The sequence below is a fragment of the Phyllostomus discolor genome, chromosome 13 (genome assembly GCF_004126475.2).
Source record: "Phyllostomus discolor isolate MPI-MPIP mPhyDis1 chromosome 13, mPhyDis1.pri.v3, whole genome shotgun sequence".
In the NCBI taxonomy this organism is placed as follows: Eukaryota; Metazoa; Chordata; class Mammalia; order Chiroptera; family Phyllostomidae; genus Phyllostomus; species Phyllostomus discolor.
The window spans coordinates 74,512,696-74,531,470 of record NC_040915.2 but is presented as its reverse complement, the minus strand read 5'-3'; the positions used below and the strand labels follow the sequence as shown (position 1 = coordinate 74,531,470).

The 18,775-nt window shown below is 44.8% G+C and overlaps 1 protein-coding gene across 1 annotated transcript in view; it reads left to right on the top strand.

Moving 5' to 3' along the window:
• The first annotated feature begins 13,295 nt into the window (after positions 1–13,295).
• LOC114510257 (ubiquitin carboxyl-terminal hydrolase isozyme L5-like) overlaps positions 13,296–18,775 on the top strand; it is an 86,944-nt gene continuing 81,464 nt past the window's right edge. Inside the window, 2 exon segments of the mRNA XM_036013664.1 lie at positions 13,296–13,325; positions 14,556–14,744. Of these exon segments, the coding sequence (XP_035869557.1) occupies positions 13,296–13,325; positions 14,556–14,744 (219 nt within the window).

Below are 18,775 nucleotides of genomic sequence, written 5' to 3'. Positions count from 1 at the left end.
ACATGGCAAGAAACTGAGGGATGGTTGCCTCTAAACAACATTGAGTGAGGAACTAAAGCCCTCAGTCCAACAGCCCCTGAAGAACTTAATCCTATCAAGAGCCACGTGAGCTTGGATGTAGAACTTCCACACTGAGGCTTAAGATGAATGCAGCCCAGCAAAAGTTGTTACTGTACCCTATGAGATATCCTGAAGGAGAGAACTAGCCAAGATGTGTCTGAATTCTTTACTCACAAAAACTGTAAGATAAGTAAATGTGTGTTGCTTTAAACCACTAACTTTTGGGACAATTTTTATACAGCAATAGATACCTAGTAAATTATCACAGACAACACATATGCACATGCACACAATTTCTTTGACAATCAGTCATAATCATCTATATATACTAAGATGTTACATGTAAACACTTGACACTGTATTTCTTGAGCAAAACTAGATTGAAGCACTATGTACATTAGGAATTTTATATCATTCTTTCCAAACTGAGTTGGTCAAAAACAGATTTCTCCATAAACCTGGCCTCTTTTATTTAGAGTGAGTCTCAGATATTAGATTTCATAGATTTTCCCTCCCCCTGACATGTTTGTATAATTTCTTTAATTTTTATTTTAAAATTTGTATTGAATTTATTGGGCTGACATTGGTTAATATAATTATTTCAGGTATAAAATTATACAATACATCATTAGTATATTGTATTGTGTATTTACCACCTGAAGTCAATTTTCCTCCCTTCATGATTTATCCCACCCTTTACTCTCTTTCACCTCCCCTCACCAACCTTGTCCTCTGGTAATCATCATACTGTTGTTTAAGTATCTGAGTTTTTATTTTTTATTCAGTCTCTTCCTCTTTGTTACCTAGCTGCCCAATCCTCCTCTCTTCTGATAGTTGTCAGTCTGTTCTCTGAATCTGTGAGTCTGTTTCTATTTTGATTGTAATTTTATTATTTCCATTAGAAATTTATTATTTCCAATAAGAGTGATGTCATACAGCACTTATTTTTCTCTGAATGGCTTATGCCATTTAACATAATGCGCTCCAAGTCTATACATGCTGTAGGTAAAATTTTCTTCATTTTTATAACTGAATAGTATTCCATTGTGTAAATGTCCCATAGTTATTTTATCCATTCACCTACTGATGGGCACTTGGGCTGTTTCCATATCTTGGCTATTGTATAATAAACAACACTACAATGGACATAGAGGTGCATATATTTTTTCAGGTGAGTGTTTCTGGTCTCTTTGGATATATTTTCAGAAGTGGAATTGCAGGGTCAAAAGGCAGTTTAATTTTTAATTTTTTTGCGATAACTCTGTATTACTTTTCACAGTTACTGCACCAATCAGCATTCCCACTAACAGTGCATGAGGGTTTCCTTTTCTCCACACCTTCTCCAATACTTCTTTTTTGTTGATTTATTAATGACAGCCATTATGATAGGTATGAGGTGATATCTCACTGTGGTTTTAATTTGCACTTATCTGAGGATTGAATACCTTTTCATGTCTAATGGCCATCTGCATTTCCCCTTGAGAGGAGTGTCTATTCAAATCTTTGTCCATTTTTTAATTGGAGTATTTGTTCTTTTGGTGTTGAGTATCATAAGTTTATTATACTTTTTTAGATATTAACCTTTTATCACATTCACCATTGGCAAATATGTTCTACCATTCATTTGGGTGTCTTTTCACTTTGCTGATGGCTTCGTTTGATAAAGGACTTTTGTTTGCTGGGAGTTTTCTTGATGGCTACTTTGATTTAATTAGCTATAATTGGTCTATTTAGATTTTCTGATTCTTTCTGATTCAGTTGTTGAAGATGTTATGTTTCTAAGAATTTATCCATTTTGTACTGATTGTCCAATGTGCTGGTATATATTTGTTTGTAATGTTTTTTCTTAAAATCCTTTATATTTCTTTTGTGTCAGCTGTCACCATATCTGATATCTTTCATATCTGATTTTATTTATTTGGGTCCTCTCTCTCTCTCCCTCTCTTTGATGAGTCTCATTAAACTTTCCCTAATCATGATTATCTTTTCAAAGAATAAGTTCTTAGTTTCACTGTTGTTTTATGCTTTTTAGACTCTATCTCATTTATTTCTGCTCTGATCTTTATTATTTCTTTTCTTCCACTCACTTTGAACTTTGTGGTTGTTTTCTAGTTCCGTAAGTGTAAAGTTACATTATTTTGTTGTGATTTTTCTTGTTTTTTTTTTTTTTTTTTTTTTTGAGGTAGGGCCTATAACGCTATGAATTTTCTTCTCAGAACTGCTTTGGCTGTGTCCCTTAGATTTTGGGTTATTGTATTCTCATTTTCATTTTTTTCAAGGTATCTTTTGATTTCTACCTTGATCTCATAGTTAACCCATTCATTGTTGAGTAATATATTGTTTAGTCTTCATGCGTTTGGATGTTTTTATTCTTTTTATTGTAATTAACCTGATTTCCTACCATTACTTTCAGAGTAAATGCTTGATGTGATTTTAATTTTCTTGAGCTTATTAAGACTTATTTTGTGTCCTAACATGTGGTCTCTCTTTCAGAATGTCCCATGTGCACTTGAGATATTCTGTTGCTTTGGGATGAAATGTTCTATAAATCACAATTAAATCCATTTGACCTAGTGTGTTGTTTAAGGTCACTATTGTTGCCGTATTGATTTTTTGGTTGGAACATCTATTCATTGATGTCAGTGAACTGCTAAAATCCCCTACTACAACTGTATTACCATTGATCTCTCCCTTAAAGTCTGCCAAGATTTCATTTATGTATTTATGTGCTCCTAATTTGAGTGCATATATATTTACAAGGATTATATTCTCTTTTTGGATCAATCCCTTTAATATTGTGTGGTACCTTCTTTGTTTCTTGTATAGCCCTTGTTTTACAGTCTATTTTCCCTGATACAAGTATTGCTACTCCGGCTTTTTTTCATTTCCATTTGCATGGATATTTTTTTTCCATCCCTCACTGTATGTATCTTTTTTTCTTTTTTGGATACGGGTCTCTTGTAGATAGCACATATATGGGTCATGTTTTCATATCCATTCAGTTACCCTTAGTGTTTTGATTAGAGCACTCACTTATTCCATTTACATTTAAAGTTATTTTTGATACTTATTTATTGGCATTTTATTCTTTATATGTATTTCCTTTCTTTGTATATATTTTTCTTCTTCTGAAAGCATACCCTTTAACATTTCTTGCACTACTAGTTTAATGGTAATGAACACTTTTAGCTTTCTTTTCTGGGAAGTTCTCTATTTCACTTTAAATTTTCAGTGATAGCCTTACTGCGTAGAAGTCCTCGCTTTTTATCACTCTGAATACTTCATGCCAATTCCTTCTGGCCTGAAGTGTTTCTGTTGAGAAATCAGCTGACCGTCTTTGGGACTTCTCTTGTAGGTAATATTCTCTCTCTTGCCACTTTTAAGATTCCCTTTTTGCCTTTAACATTTGCCATTTTAATTACAATGTTTTTTTTTTTTTTTGGTGTGAACCTCTTTGGCTTTATCTTGACTGAGACTCTATGCTTCCTGAACTTGTGTGACCAGGTTAGGGAAATTTTCAGTCATTATTTCTTCAAATAGTTTCTTGATCCCTTGCTCAACCGCTTCTTCTTCTAGTACACTTATGATACAGATTTTGTTACATCTCATGTTGTCTCAAATGTCCCTTTCACTTTTCTAATATTTTAAATTCTCTTTTCTTCTTTGGCATTCTGCTAGGGTGCTTACTCTTAACTTGTCCTCTAAATCCCTGATTCAATTTTCTGCTTCATATAAACTTCTGTTGATTTCTTCTAGTTTATCCTTCACTTCAGATATTATATTCTTTCTTTCTGACTTTTTTATGCTTACTATGTCTTTTTTAATGCTTACTATTTCTTTAAGTTCTCATTGAGATCATGTATTCTTCCCCTGAGTTCCCTGTGCATCCTTATAACAATTGTTTTAATACCTGCATCTGATATCTTGGTTGCTTCCATTTCATTTAAGTTTTTCTGAGATTTCTCCTGTTCTTTCATCTGAAGCATATTTCTTTGGTTTTACATTTTCCCTTGTATGTTAGGTAGATCTGCTATTACTATTAAACTTGTTATGGTGTCTTCATGATGCAGGTGTCTTGTTGGGCTAAGTGATACAATCTTCCAGATGACCTGAGCTCACTGCTCTAGTAATGTTTCTTGTGGGTTAAATGCATTCTTCGGTTGTAATTGAGTCTTGAATGAATACTGTTGGCCATTTCATGGTGAAGTTAACACTTCTAGCTGACTGACCATAACAGTAAACCTCCATCATCACATCTGAGTTGTTGTGCAGGGCCTAAGGGAGAGTTGTTCCCAGCAGGGTCTGGTTCCTGCCAAAAATCTCAATTTGGGTATGCCACTTACATGGCTAGTTGTGGTGAGCTCTGCTGTGGTATGAAGCCCACCACTGGTTGTGTTGGTTCTGGGCCCACTTTGACAGGGTTCAGATACCAGTCAATGCCAGACATTTTTTGTAACCAGCCTTGGGCTACCTGTGTGGAGCTTTCACACTGTTCACTGTTTGTGGCTGTGTCTGCTGGACCTAGTGGTTTATGAGAGAGGCTATTTTGTGTGAAAGTGTCAGCTTCCTTCAGCTGATATCTGGTGGAAAGTCTATAAAAGGCCCAAGGTTCCCTGAGGTCTGCTTCCACATGTCTGCTACTTGGCATCCCCTCAAGGTTGCTTAGTCTTCCTGTAGAGCCTTCTGAAGAAAAATGTAGAGTGTGCCCAGGCTAGCTGTGACCCACATACCCTTCCACTGGTTTAGAGCTCAGTAGGGCAGGGTGATCAGGGTGGGGAGGATGTGGTTAGTAGGTCTCTTATTTGTGATCCATACAGTCAGACACTCAGAGTGGAAAGCAACTTCTACTTCAGAGGCAAACCACTCATCCTCTTCCAGATCCCCAACACTAGCTCCCTCAGGAAGATCATGTCACAGGTTCAGGGAGTATGCAGCTAGTCATCCTCTCTGCAGAAGCCAGTTCAGCAGGGTAAGGCAACTGGGGCTCAGGAGGAAAAATCAGAGTCTTTCTTTGGGGGTGGTGCTGGCTGAGCCCATAGGAGGAGACAAAATGTTTTGTCTCAGTCCCAGACAATAGCCTTCAGGACTGACACACTCTGAATGTCATACTCTGAATAGCACTATTTTCCCTCCTCAGACCTGAGCTAAACAGGATGGAGCCACCGAGATTTGGCAGGGCAGATCCAAACAGACTCTGACTGGGGGTTATGCCCACAAGTCCATAGTTGCGGGGAGCAGTCACTCCTTTTGCTTCCAGAGAAAAAGCATCTGAGGGAGACATGCACCAAAGGTTCTGACTTTGATAAGCTCTCAGATCCCCCTGGAGGACTGAGCTCAGTAGGCCAGGGTTCCCACTGCCTGAAAGACAGGTCAAATGAGTCTCCTGTTGTTAGATTAGCACTAGCTGAGTGTTCAGGGAAGATAGGAGTGGCTGCCCTATGATAGCCATACAACCCAGCAACTGCCCATCTGACTCCTGGACAAAAAGCTCCCTGGGAGACTACCCTGAATGGCATTTGGGGGCCCTGTGAGACTGAACTCATCAGCCGTGTGGGGTCACAGGAAGTAGAAGGGCAGGCCAAGTGAGGAAAGAAGTTGGGGGGATGCTGGCTATGCACTCAAGGTGGGGAAGAATGGTCCCCTTTCCAAAGCTACACAGTATAATCACTGTATGAGCCTCTGCCAAGAGCTTCTTCAGAAAAAAAGTGCCCCTAAGTTACCTGGTGGGTGCAGCCAGAGGACACCTCTACAGGCCTTAAGTACAGTGGAGTAGTGTCGCCAGTCATTAGAAGTAGATCCTCACTTTTCATCACTTCAAGTACTCTATGTCATTTGCTTATGACCAGAAATGTTTCTGTTGAGAGATCAGCTGGAATTCTTTATAGGAGCTCCCTTATAAGTAACTGTCTTTCTTTTGCTGTTTTTAGGATTTTCTCTTTATCTGTAACTTTCCTATTTTAATTATGATGTGTGTTGGTGTGGGCCTGTTTTGGTTCATTTTATATGGGACTCTCTCTACTTCTTGGACTTTTGTATCTTTTACTTTCACCAGATTAGAGAGAATTTTGGCATTTTTTTCAAATAGGTTCTCAGTCCATTGTTCTCTCTCTTCTCCTTTTGGTGCTCCTATGATTTAATGTCATTGCAATTGATGTTGACCCAAGGTTCCCTTAATTTTTTTTTGTTGTTGTTTCATTGGGTGTTTCTTTCTACCTTGTCTTCCAAACTGCTGATTCAATCCTCTGCTTCACCTATACTATTTATTCCTCCTAGTATATTCTTCATTTCAGATATTTTATTTTTTAATTTCTAACTGGTCCTTTTTTTGGTATTGCTGTCATTTTCATGTTGTTGAGCATCCTTATAACCATTTTTTGAACTTCATATCTGATAAATCACTTGCCTCCATTTCATTTAGCTCTTTCTGCTGCCCCCCCCACCCCCCTGCCCCGGAGATTTCTCCTGCTCTTTCATTTGGGGCATGTTTCTTTGTCATTCTATTTTGGCTGTCTCTTTGTTTCTATGTATTACCTAGATATACCATGGCTCCCTGTCTTGTGGGGTGGCCATATGTAGTAGGTATCTTGTTGGGTCCAGTGGTGCAGTCGTTTTTATGATCTGAGCTGGGTGCTCCAGGAATGTCCCTTGTAACGATTATGTGAACTTTTCTGTTGTAATTGATTTTTGTTTACTATTGGCCCATTTGTGCATGGAATCAACCCTCAGATTGGCTGACTGTGAGGCTCAACCCCAGCCATGGCACACGAGCTGCTACTCAGGTATTGACCACACAAAGTGGAATTCACCTCAGGGGGGTCTAGTACTGTTACAGAAAAGACGACTCAGACGGCCACGGAGTTTGCGAAATGGGGCTTATTCATGCATGCAGACCCAGAGGAGATAAATTCCAAATTCTGGGCCCGAGCTTAAGCTGGAGTTTACTTATATTCTTGTTACAAGGCAAAAAGGGGAGGTGGGGGAAAACAACTGCTAAAATCAAGCATACAGAAGCAGGAAGCGAAGGTTAGTGTATGACCTTGAGATAACTGTTTATCTGGGAAAGGCTGCTGTCTGGGAACAGCTGCTGGTCAGCTCCTACCTAAGAGTGGCTACTTCCCAGCTATGTCTTGTCACAATCCCCCCTTTGATGCTATAAGGTGCTTTTATCCCTTTAGCATCACGGTACGCCTGGCTATGCAGCCGTCGTCATGGGGAAAGTTGTAACTGTTGATACTAGTATTGGTACCACTGGAGGGGTAACACCTTGGCGGCCACCTTCTGAGTCACCATGGCCTCCAGGTGTTGGACCAAGGTTCAGAGGATGCAGGGCCCCAGAGTTATACCTAGGGGAATTATGAGGATGGGGCCCAGAACAGGCAATATCCACCTTAGCCACGTCTGTGGATTGAATGCAAAATTCCAATCCTCTAGCTCTTGGGCCCGAATTCTAATGTTCTCCTTTAATTCTTTTACCTTTTTTGCTACTATACCAGATTGGTTGACAAAATAGCAACATTCTTCTCCTAGGAACATACATGTTCCACCTTTCTCTGCAGTAATGAGGTCTAAGGCTCTCCGATTCTGAAGGGTTACCTCAGCCAAGGAGTTTATCTGCTGCTGCAGCGTAGTCAGGGAATCGTCTATTTGTCCATATCTTTGCTCAGCTGAGCTGACAGCTTGTAGTAAGTGGATGCAGACAATTCCATTGCCCCGACTCTTGCCCCGACCCCCACTGCAAGACTTGCCCCTATAGCTATGGTGGCCCATACTCCTCTCTTACACCGGGAGGCTTCCTTTACTTTAGGTTGCGGTAGTTGTCTCATCTCATTAGGGGCCTGGATGCTGACACTAAGGGCTAGGAAAACTTCCATGCAGATCCCGGTCCAGTTCTGGGGCAGGCACTTATAAGCTGCCTTCCCACAGAGAAGGAAGATTCCAGGTTCAGTACAAAAGCTGCTGTTGTTGGGAATATTACGCTGACCAGAGAAGAGCTGGGTTTGAGTGTTCCCACATCGTTCCTCAGCTCTGCAGTCCGGTTTGCCACCAAACAGGTTAAGTTCATTCCCCTAGTATCTAGGAAGACAATGGTAGCTATGGGTCCTTGGATCACGGTAGGACCTGTGTCTATGGGCTTACGAGCCCTGTTCCAGCTCAGGGGTACTGGAACACCTAGAAACCCTTTTTCTTCTATAGGCAAACATACCCAGCATTCTTTTATGGAGTTAGTAACATTCTGGTATGCTGTATACATGGCATGGACCATGTACTGAACTTGGACTGCTGGGCTCACCCTCCGCCTGGCCTCCTGAAAGGCCGTGAGGTTAGCCCCTTTGTAGATGACTGCTTCTTGGGCCAACCAGTTTGCTATTTCTTTTGCAGCCTCTTTCTTAGCCTGTTCAAACTCTGGCTAATTGTACTCAGCTGGCGATTCCAACATACTTGTTGGCTGGGGTATCCATGTCCCTGGCACTTTTGGGACAGGTATTCTACAGTTCCTTCCATTATTTCAGTCTGGTATAATTTCCCTCCCCAAGTACAGAGGAATTAGGGCTGTGGCCGAATGCAACCCAATGGCATGGAGGTGGAGGAGGTGAAAGCTATGGCTGGAAGGGGATAAGTCATCACTCCACCACTGAGCCTAATCCTACATGCAGGGGCACTACATTTATAGACTGGGGCTGAGATAGACCTCACATTTGTCAAACAAAGGATACGATATATCCACTTACGGAGACTAAACAGAGATAAACTACTCCTAGAGCAATTTGTTCCCCGGGACTCCATTCTGCCGGGGTCACAGTCACTAGTCCAATTCCCAATACTCCTGAGAAGATGCCAATTATAGTCAGGAACCCTGCAGAGCAATGGCCCATCCCCCGGTGTCTTCTCCCCTGGTTGGTGTCTTCTGGAGCCTCAGCATGGGTAGCCTGGGTGCAGGCTTGGTCTTTGGGCCCTTAAGATCTGCTGCTACTTTGGCCCGGCTGTAGTGGTTCCAAGGGGTGATTCCTGTAACTTTAAGGGCAGTCAGGGTAGTTAGTAACACCAAATGTGGCCCAGTCCATACAGGTTGAAGTGGTTCTTTTTTCCAGCCCTTTACCCATACATAACTTCCCAGTTTAAAGGAGTGTGCTGGCCCCCCTCAGGGTAGGGGTCTCTGGCCCAAACTGGCCCCATTTATCTTCCCTAAAGTTTCCCCTAGCTTCTGGAGATATTTTGTCTGCCCTAATTCACCTTGCAACCAGAGTCCCCCCTTTCGTATGCTGAGAACTGGGGGAGGTCTCCCAAAAACTAGTTCATATGGAGTATATCCTGAAGGGTTAGGGGCGTTTCTAACCCTAAGCAAAGCTAGGGGTAGCAAGTCTGTCCAGGGCAGTCCGGTTTCCTGGTGAAATTTAGCTAAGGTTTCTTTAAGAGTCCAGTTCATCCGCTCTACTTTCCCAGAGCTCTGGGGTCAATAGGCGGTGTGCAGCTTCCACATGATGTTCAGAAGTTTGACTGTTTCTTGGATTACTTGTGAGACAAAGGCCGGCCCGTTATCCCTTCCAATGGTTAGAAGCAATCCATACCTTGGGATGATTTTCCTCAGTAGTGCTCAGGTGACTTCCCGGCTTTTCTTTGTTTTAGTGGGGAAAGCCTCAACCCATCCAGAGAAGGTGCACATGATTACCAGGAGGTATTTAAACCTTCAGCTCAGCTTGACTTCAGTGAAATCTATTTGTAGATCCTCAAAGGGTTGTCTGCCTGTGTGTTGTATTCCTGGCCTCATCCCTGGGTGCCTGGCAGCGTTATTCTGAGCACATGTTATGCATTGTGCTGAGGCAGAAGCACAAAATGCTGCCAGGTTGGGGAAATAAAAATACCTCTTCAGCAGATTTTCTAGGGAGGTCTTGCCCATGTGCGTGAGAGCATGGCACTGCCTTACTAGATTGCTAGCTTGCCCCTGTGGTATGTAAATTTTCCCATCCGGCAGCTTCCACTCCCCTCTGGGGGTCTTTTTACACCCCACCTGGTGCGCCCACTCTACTTCTGTAGGAACATAGTCCTCTGGGCTGACTTGAATGTCCAGGAGGGGGTCTTATAGCAGAGCAGTTATTTTGCCAGATCTGCCCCAAGCGCTGCCGCTTTGGCAGCCTGGTCTGCTTTCTGATTTCCCAGGGTGACTGCGGTATTAGGCTTAGAGTAGCCTTTGCAGTGCATGAGGGCCACCTCGGTGGGTGCCCATACCACTTCTAGTAGCCAGAGTATTTCTTGCTTATTCTTTATCTCTTTTCCTTCTGCTGTCAACAACCCTCACTCTCGGCATATAGCACCATGAATGTGGAGGGTGGCAAAGGCATATTTAGAGTCTGTGTAAATGTTGACTTTCCAGCCTTGGCTCAACTCCAAAGCCCTTATTAGCCCCCACAGTTCAGCCCTCTGTGCTGACCATCCTGCTGGCAGTGCTTGGCCTCTATTATCCTGCAGTCATCCACGACCACGCACCCAGCAACTCTCCTGCCCCCAACCATATAGCTGCTCCCATCTGAGAAGTAGGTGACATCAGGTTGGGCCAGGGGCTTGTCCCAGAAGTCTGGCAGGCTGGTGTGGACCTCTTCGGTTACTTCGAGACAGTCATGGTCCAGCTCTCCAAGCTCTGCTGGTAAGTAGGTAGCCAGATTGACTTACTTCACAGTCCTAACTTGTACCCTCTGGTTCCCCTGGAGAATGCCCTGGTACTGAGTCAATCGAGGATTTGACAGCCATTTATGTCCCTGCCCAGCAAGGAGACTGATCACTGCATGTGGTACCTGAAGACTGATTTCTTGACCTAGAGTTAACTTGTCTGCCTCTTGCAAGAGAGTCATGGCAGCAGTGACTGCCCTCAGACAAGGCGGCCAGCCAGTGGTGACATTGTCCAATTGCTTAGATGGATAAGCCACCAGGTGTTGCCATGGTCCTACAGGCTGGGTCAGAACCCCAAGGGCTACCTTGTCTCTCTCGTGAGGATACAGATTAAACGGCTGCCCCGGATCTGGCAGTCCTAGGGCAGGAACATCACTGAGGTGCCCCTTGATATCTTGGAAGGTTTTTCATCATTTTCTCCTCATTCTAGGGGCTTGGTATCCAGACCCTTCAGGGCCTGGTAGAGGGGCCTTGCCATAGTGGCGAATCCTGGCATCCATATTCGGCAAAATCCAGCCACCCCAAGAAATTCCCGCAATTCCCGTCAAGTGTATGTGTGTGTGGGGGGGGGGGGGGGCGGGGGGGGATTGGGATATGACAATCTTCCTCTCAGTGCTCAGGGCCCTCTTTCTTCATGAGATGAGGAACCCTAAGTATTTTACTTCTTTCTGGCAGACCTGTGCCTTCTTCCAGGACACCCCAATACCCTAATTCAGCCAGGCGCTTCAGCAGCGTGCATGTTCCCTCCCAGCACCATTCCCGGGATGGGGCTACCAGGAGGAGATCACATATTGCAGAATTGTCAGGTTCAGCTCCCCTTTGGCGAAAGGCTTCAGGTCTCTTGCTAGGGCCTCCCCAAATAAAGTTGGGGAGTTCTTAAACCCCTGAGGCAGTCTAGTCCAGGTCAATTGAATCTTGACTGCAGAGTCGGGTCCTCCCACTCAAAAGCAAAAATGGGTTGGCTGAAAGGTGCCACAGGAATGCAAAAAAAGGCATCCTTCAGATCAAGGCAGGTAAACCATGTTGCGATTGTGGGGGGCTGGCTCAGGAGGGTGTATGGATTCCGGATGACCGGGTGGAGGGTTTACAGCTGTGTCTCTGATGGCCCGCAGATCCTGGATGGGCCGGTACCCGCTCCTGTCTGGCTTCTTGACCGGCAGAAAAGGGGTGTTCCACTGGGACTGACAGGGGACTAGTATTCCATCCTGTAGGTGTCTGTGGATGACCTCGGAAATCCCCAGACGAGCCTCTCAGGACAGGGGTTACTGCTGCAGGTGCCGGGGCTTAATCCCCAGCTTGAGTTCTATGACTACGAGGGTCTGGGTTTTAGCTCGTCGGGGTGGGTTGCCTTCAGCCCAGACCTTAGGGTATTCTTCTCATAGTTGGGCCTTCAGTCCCAGCCCCAATTCCATCTCACTTGGGTTCCCTGCATCCTCCAAGCGAAGCCGGTACTTTTCCTCCCTCGGGAGGACTACAGCAAGGATACTAGGGGTCTGTACCTGCAGGTGGGCTTCCCCAGAAGACTGGAAGATGACCCGTGTTCCAAGCTTTGTGAGTAGATCGCGTCCCAATAACGGAACGGGGCACTCGGGTAGATAGCGAAATTCGTGCCTGGTGGTATGTCCCCCTAGCTTTTACAGTGAGGGCTTGGCAAAATCTTTTAGGGCTACTGGGGTGTCCAGTGGCCCCTATAATGGTGATTTCTCACCCCGATGGTGGAGCCACCAGGGTTGTTACAACTGAGTGTTCTGCGCTGGTATCTACCATGAACGGTAGGCTGTGGCCCCCCACTTTTATTTTGACCATAGGCTAGCGGGGGCCTAGATTCAGAGAGCCCGGTCTTACTCAGTCTGAGTCCAGCCCTGCCAAGTGGAGGACAGAGGGAGCTACTCCCTTTTCTTTTTGCTTGGGGAGTTTCTTCTTCTGATTCGGGTACTCCCTTTTCTAATTCCCTCTCTCCTCACAGTAAGCACACTGGTCTCGCTCTACTCTCCAGTGCCCTGCTCCCTCCCTTCTTCTTTCACCTTCCTTGTCCGGTGGAGGGCGCCCAAGGGCCGAGGGCCGTAGCCAGAAGGGCCGCCTTCTTTTCCATTCTCTTGTGTGTATCCCTCCGGAAACGTCGTCCCTATTGTTGTAAACCTTATTAGCAACCTCGACTAGCTGGCTTATATTCATCCCAGCAAAACCCTCAAGTTTCTGCAGTTTCTTTTGGATGTCTGAGGCTGACTGTGACACGTAGGCCGTATTGACCATCCTCTGGTTGTCGGGGCTCTCTGGATCAAAAGGAGTGTAGATGTGGCAGGCTTCATACAGCCACTCAAGAAAATCGCCTGAACACTCGTCCGGCCTTTGAGTGATGTTTGCCACCTTGGACATATTGGTGGGTCTCCAGTCCCCCAGCACAGATTCCACGGAGTAATGCATCACAGTAAGGGACCAGGGCCGCTCGTCCTTCCTCTGTGCTGTGGTCCCAGTCTGGCTGAGTCTCAGGGGCTGCTAGTTGGTCCCACTGGATAGGGTCTAGGGTCCCCACAGGGGCATTCGCCTCCAGGTAACGGTGTGCCTCTTCTATAATGCGTCGGCGCTCCTCCGTGTTGAACAGGGTAAGTAGGAGCTGCCGACAATCATACTAAGTTGGGCGGTGAGTCTGCATGATAGACTCCATAAGGTCAACCAGAGCCTGCGGTTTTTCGGAATAGGAGGGAGTATGATGTTTCCAATTAAGGAGATCAGTTGTGGTAAATGGCTGATAATAAACCACAGTTCGACCTGGTTGCTCCGCACCATCCAAGCCCATGTATGGCGGAGCCTGAGTCTCCCTGAGCGGTAGTTGCAGCCCCAGATGGCTGTGCAATCGATTGGCAACCAGAGAGGCTGAGGACACACCTGGTTCTGCCAGAGGCACTGAAGGAGGCAGGGTGTCTAAGGCTTGGGGGGGTTCCCGTGCTCGGAGAGCTTACAGGGGTGGAAGGGTCACTGGGACCTCTTCCTCCAGATCTCCCTTAAAAATAGGAAGTCAGTGTGCCTGGGTTCCGAGCACTCGGGCTGGGGTTGTGCTTTGAGAGCCTCGGGCACAGAGTGGCCCACCCGCCTGTCGTGGGTCTCCTGCGTTGCCAGATGCCTTGAGTGAATGCTTCACACAGCGCTGCAGACACCCTGGCATGTCCTGCGCTAATTCCTGCCAGCGGTTGATGTAAACAAATTTGTCGGGGTGACCTGGCCTGCTTGTAACTATGAGATGGACCGCCCGTATGATGCCTAGATTTAGGGTGCCTTCAGGGGCCCAGCCTACCCCAAAAGTTGGCCACTCAGATGAACAAAAAGTCTCTAATTGACCCGCATCCATGCTCAGGTCCTGGCCCCTAAACCAATCAAAATTCTGTAACATACAGTCCAGAACTGTGGAAGACCCCTCCTCCGCCCGCCCCAAGACGATTCCTCTGATCGGCGCTGACAGACAAGGGAAGGGACCCTCATGTCGCCTGCCTGGCCTCTCCCCTCTCGGGGTACTTAGGTCCATCGTAGCTAAGGCTGCCCGTATAGAATCTAGGTTAAACTCCCAGCCGTTATGCTGTAAGACAGACCGAGGAACCGCAGGTTAGGGCTCACTCTCGCTCCGTAGGCTTCCATCCGTGAAGCAACAAACACAGTCATTCACACAAACACATGAGTTCATTACGTTCCCACCTGCCCGAACTGTGGGAACCCTGCCTGGGCCTCCCGAAGTGTGGGAGCCCTGCCTGGGCCTTCCAGTCTGAGGGGTGATCAGTCCCTCCTTCCACTACAAGAGTGGGCCTGGTTTTCAAGCTCCTGGCCCCACTGGCACTTACCAGATTGGCACCTTCCCAGATTCCACCAGTTCACACCCCGCCAGCCCAGGTCAAAGAGTGGTCCGGGGGCCAAGCCTACAGAGCCCGGGATGTTCAAGACCTGAAATCACCAGGGTGCATGCCTCCTTATCACTGCCAGACCCCACCAGCCACCCCGAGGCCGCCTTCACTGGAGGCAATCAGCCTGCTCGCGTGAGTCGTTTCTGGTCAGGGAACCAAAATGTTACAGAAAAGATGACTCAGACGGCCTCGGAGTTTTTGAAGTGGGGCTTATTCACACATGCAGACCCAGAGGAGATAAATTCCAAATTCTGGGCCCTGAGCTTAAGCTGGAGTTTGCTTATATTCTTGTTACAAGGCAAAAAGTGTGGGGGAACAACTGCTAAAAGCAAGCATACAGAAGCAGAAAGCGAAGGTTAGTGTATGACCTTGAAATAACTGCTTATCTGGGAAAGGCTACTGTCTGGGAACAGCTGCTGGTCCGCTCCTACCTAAGAATGGCTACTGTTCAACTATGTCCTGTCATAGTACCTGCCAAGATCTCCCTTTGGATATGCCATTACTGAAGCTTATTGGATCCTTCACTGATGTAGGTTGAAACTGGCCATTGGGTATTTTGGTTCTGGGTCTTTTGGAAGGAAATCAAGTCTGCACTTGATTTCAGACAGTGTCTGAAAATCAATGTCAGCCACTGTCTGTGACTGGCCCTAGTCAACCTGTTTGGAGCTACAACTGCTTCACAGTCCATTACTGCCCATGCTGGGCCTGAGTACACATGGGAAGGATCAAGCTGTGCACCAAGGCCTGTTTTTCCAGCAGTGGGTGCAGGCACAGGTCAGCAAGTCTCAAGCAACTCTGAGGTTGATCTCCACCTGCCTCTATCTGCTGGCTGATTGCTAGGCTCAATCACTGAAAGAGCCTCTGGCAGTACACAACTTACATGAGGTAGCTTCTCAGCGGGTCACCTGGTAAGGGCAAGTGGTATTCACCATATTGATACAGTTCAAACTTGGTGCCAGTGCTGGGTCTGATGACACTCAGCAAATTTCCCCAGGTATACCAGGTATAGTTGCCATCCACTGGGTGTTCACACACCTTTGTGTTAGGGTGAGGCCATCAGAGTTTATCAGGCACAAATTAAGATTTGGCCATATGAATGGAGGACTCTGTTACACTTGGACATGCCAGGGGGAAATGGTCCTTATTCTAGAGCCATATAACTCAGTCTGTCCCAGATTCTGCTCAGAAAGAGATGGAGCTCAGCAGGGTGGGGCTGCCAGCAGTTGGGAGGATGGGGCTAGTGGGTCTCCCATGAGGGGAAGATGCTAGTCATGCTTCAAGGAAGGTGTTGGTGTAGCCCCTATTCCAGAGCCACACAACTCAGTCTTTCCGTATTTTTGCCCAGACCTCAGTAGGGTAAAGCCACTCAAGAGTCAGAAGTGTGGGGCCACAGGAGCCTGGAGTTTGGGTCTTCTGGAAGTCTGGAGGGTGGCTGCAACAGATCTCCTGTAAGGGGGAAGTGCCAGTCAGGTTCATGCAAAAGTGAGGGGAATGTCCCCTCTCCCAGAGTCACACAATTCAGTCATTGATACTCCCTTGAGTCTGCCTAGATCTGCACAGCGTGACCAAGGCAGCTGACCCTTCAACAGCTGGTCACTGGTTGTGCACTGGTTGGTGCAAGAGGGACTCCAGAGTGTAGGGTATTGCTTTTCCTGAGGCTAGTGCTTCATAGATGGTTGTGCTCCACCCAAGAAAGATGGCATCCACAGTATGGGAGAGGAACCCAGGAAAAAGATCCTGGCAGCTGTCCCTTCAGCTCTTCCCCTGGAACCACAAACCTTATACTCTCCTAATAGAACTCCAGTGTGTTTTGCCTTACCTCTGCTGGAGCCCAGAGTGAGTGGCTGTAAAGAAATTTTGTGCATTACCCTTAAAGAAGGCATCTGTATCTCTAATGTACTACTGCCTCTCCTTGACAGACTCCCTGCTGCTTTTCACAGACATGTTATGTGGGTGCCTCTTCTTGGTTCTGATGCTCTGTTCTATGGAGACCAGCTTGGGGTTAAGACCCCATATTTCTTAGGGAGATGCTCCCACAGCTGAGATATCCCTCCTGAACCTCAGCCTCTGCTTGTGGGTGTGGGGCTAGCCCTTTTTGTGTCTCCACCTTTTCTGCCAGTCTCAATGTGTCTTCCCCTGTAAGCTTTTGGTTATAAGTCTTCTCTTCAACTAGTCTTCAGTTGGTTATTCAAGATGATTGTTTTATAATTTAGTTGTAATTCCAGTTTGGTCCTAAGAGGAAGTGAGTTTAGCTTCTACCTACTCCACCACCATCTCAGATTCTTTGTATAATTTTTTAGATAATAATTCTTTACTACTTATCTAACACCCAAAATAGTGGAACACTCACACTAAACATTGACCACACTGCTATGCCTAATCTCTGCCTGTCCCTTCTCCAACGGAGCCAAAACGGACCTCTGCCCGCTGTGATACGACCTGCTCAAATCATACCTCAACCTACAATCAAAGGACTGCTAACCTATCTAATGTTCAGGATAGAAAAGAGTTTTTAAGTATGTTTTTTTTATTCTTGGAAGAAATTTTTTTATTATCTTGTTAATGTAAATAACATCCAAACCTGTAAGGAGTTTTTATGAGCTCATTTGAGCCAACCTGATGACAATTGCCAGGAAGCAAAATCTCAATGGATTGAGAAACTGCTCCTGAAAATGGCACTTCTGCCTCTTACTTTATACATCAGACCCAAAGGGGAAGATGTAAGGAAGTTACATGAAATTCATTGGTAATGGATTAGGGATGCAGGACAAAGCAAAGTAGTAAAATCTCTGTGAATGGATAAAAACTAAAATGGATAGACATATACTTTTATATTTGTGGGCATAGGAAAGGTAACAGCCGACAATTAACACAATAACAGTGAAGGGATTTGTGGTCTCCACTCTGGTGTCTGGTGGTGTGTTTGTGTCCTGAGGTGTCTAGAAAAAAAAAGGAAATTATCCTGAAATTCTAAGGGTATGTTATTCTAGATGCAAAAAGACAATAGATAATGTCAATGTAAGAAACATCCAAACCCGTAAAAATTTTTATGAGTTTATTTGAGCCAAACTGTCAATTGCCAGGAAGCAAAATTTCAACAGATTGAGAAAATGTTCCAGAGAATGGCAGTTTTGCAACTTATTTTATACATTACTATTAAAGGAGGAGACATAAGGGAGCCACATCAAATTTATTTGTGGTGGATTAGGGAGACAGGGGAAAGCAAAACATGAAATCTCTGGGAATGGATAAAAAGTAAGAGGAATAGATATTCCTTTCACATTTGTGGGTATAGGATAATTAACAATCAACAACTAACATAATAATAACAATGAGATTTGTGGTCTTTGGTGTAGTGGTTGTGTTTTGAGGGGTCTGAAAAAAAGGAAATTACTTTGATATTCGAAAGGTATGTTATCACAGATGCAAAGAAGACAACAGGAATTCTCATTAAGGTAATGATTGACCTTTGTTAGAAAAAAATACCAGCCTAGGACAGGACTATCTGCCATGACCTACTTTTACTTAGAAAATTTTAATTTCAGACCATCCTATGTGGTTGCTGTAGGTTTCTGAGCTTGTAAGTCCAACATGCAGGCCTCCTTTGAGCTTGTCAGATTTAATATGTGGCCTCTTTTTCATCCACAATACTAACCTTCCAAAAAACCACCAAAAAATTCTATGGATCAAGCAAAGTTAGGTTTATGGGGCTTCCTGAGGTAAAATAGAACAAAAGTGTCTGAAATGGAGTTATTAAGGGAAAATATTTACAGAGTTTACAAGCCTGAATTGCATGATTTTAAGACAGATTTTAGAAGGCATGAAACTGGCTGAAACTGAGCAAAGTTTATGACACAGTAGCTTTGGAGTGGTAGTCACAGCAAGTCAAAGGTTTTCAAGTGAGCTTGAAGAACAGCCTGTTAGTTTTGTTTTGGGAGTTTTTTTAGGTGAAATTCACATAACATTAATTGACCATTTTAAAATAAATAATCCTGTAGATATAGTCATAATATTGTACAATCACCACCTCTACTAATTCCAAAACAAAAAGAAAACCCACATTTGACTCTGGATTTAACTTTTCTGGCTAAATGGAATAATATATAGGAGCTAAATATATATATATATATATATATATATATATATATATATATTAATTTTGA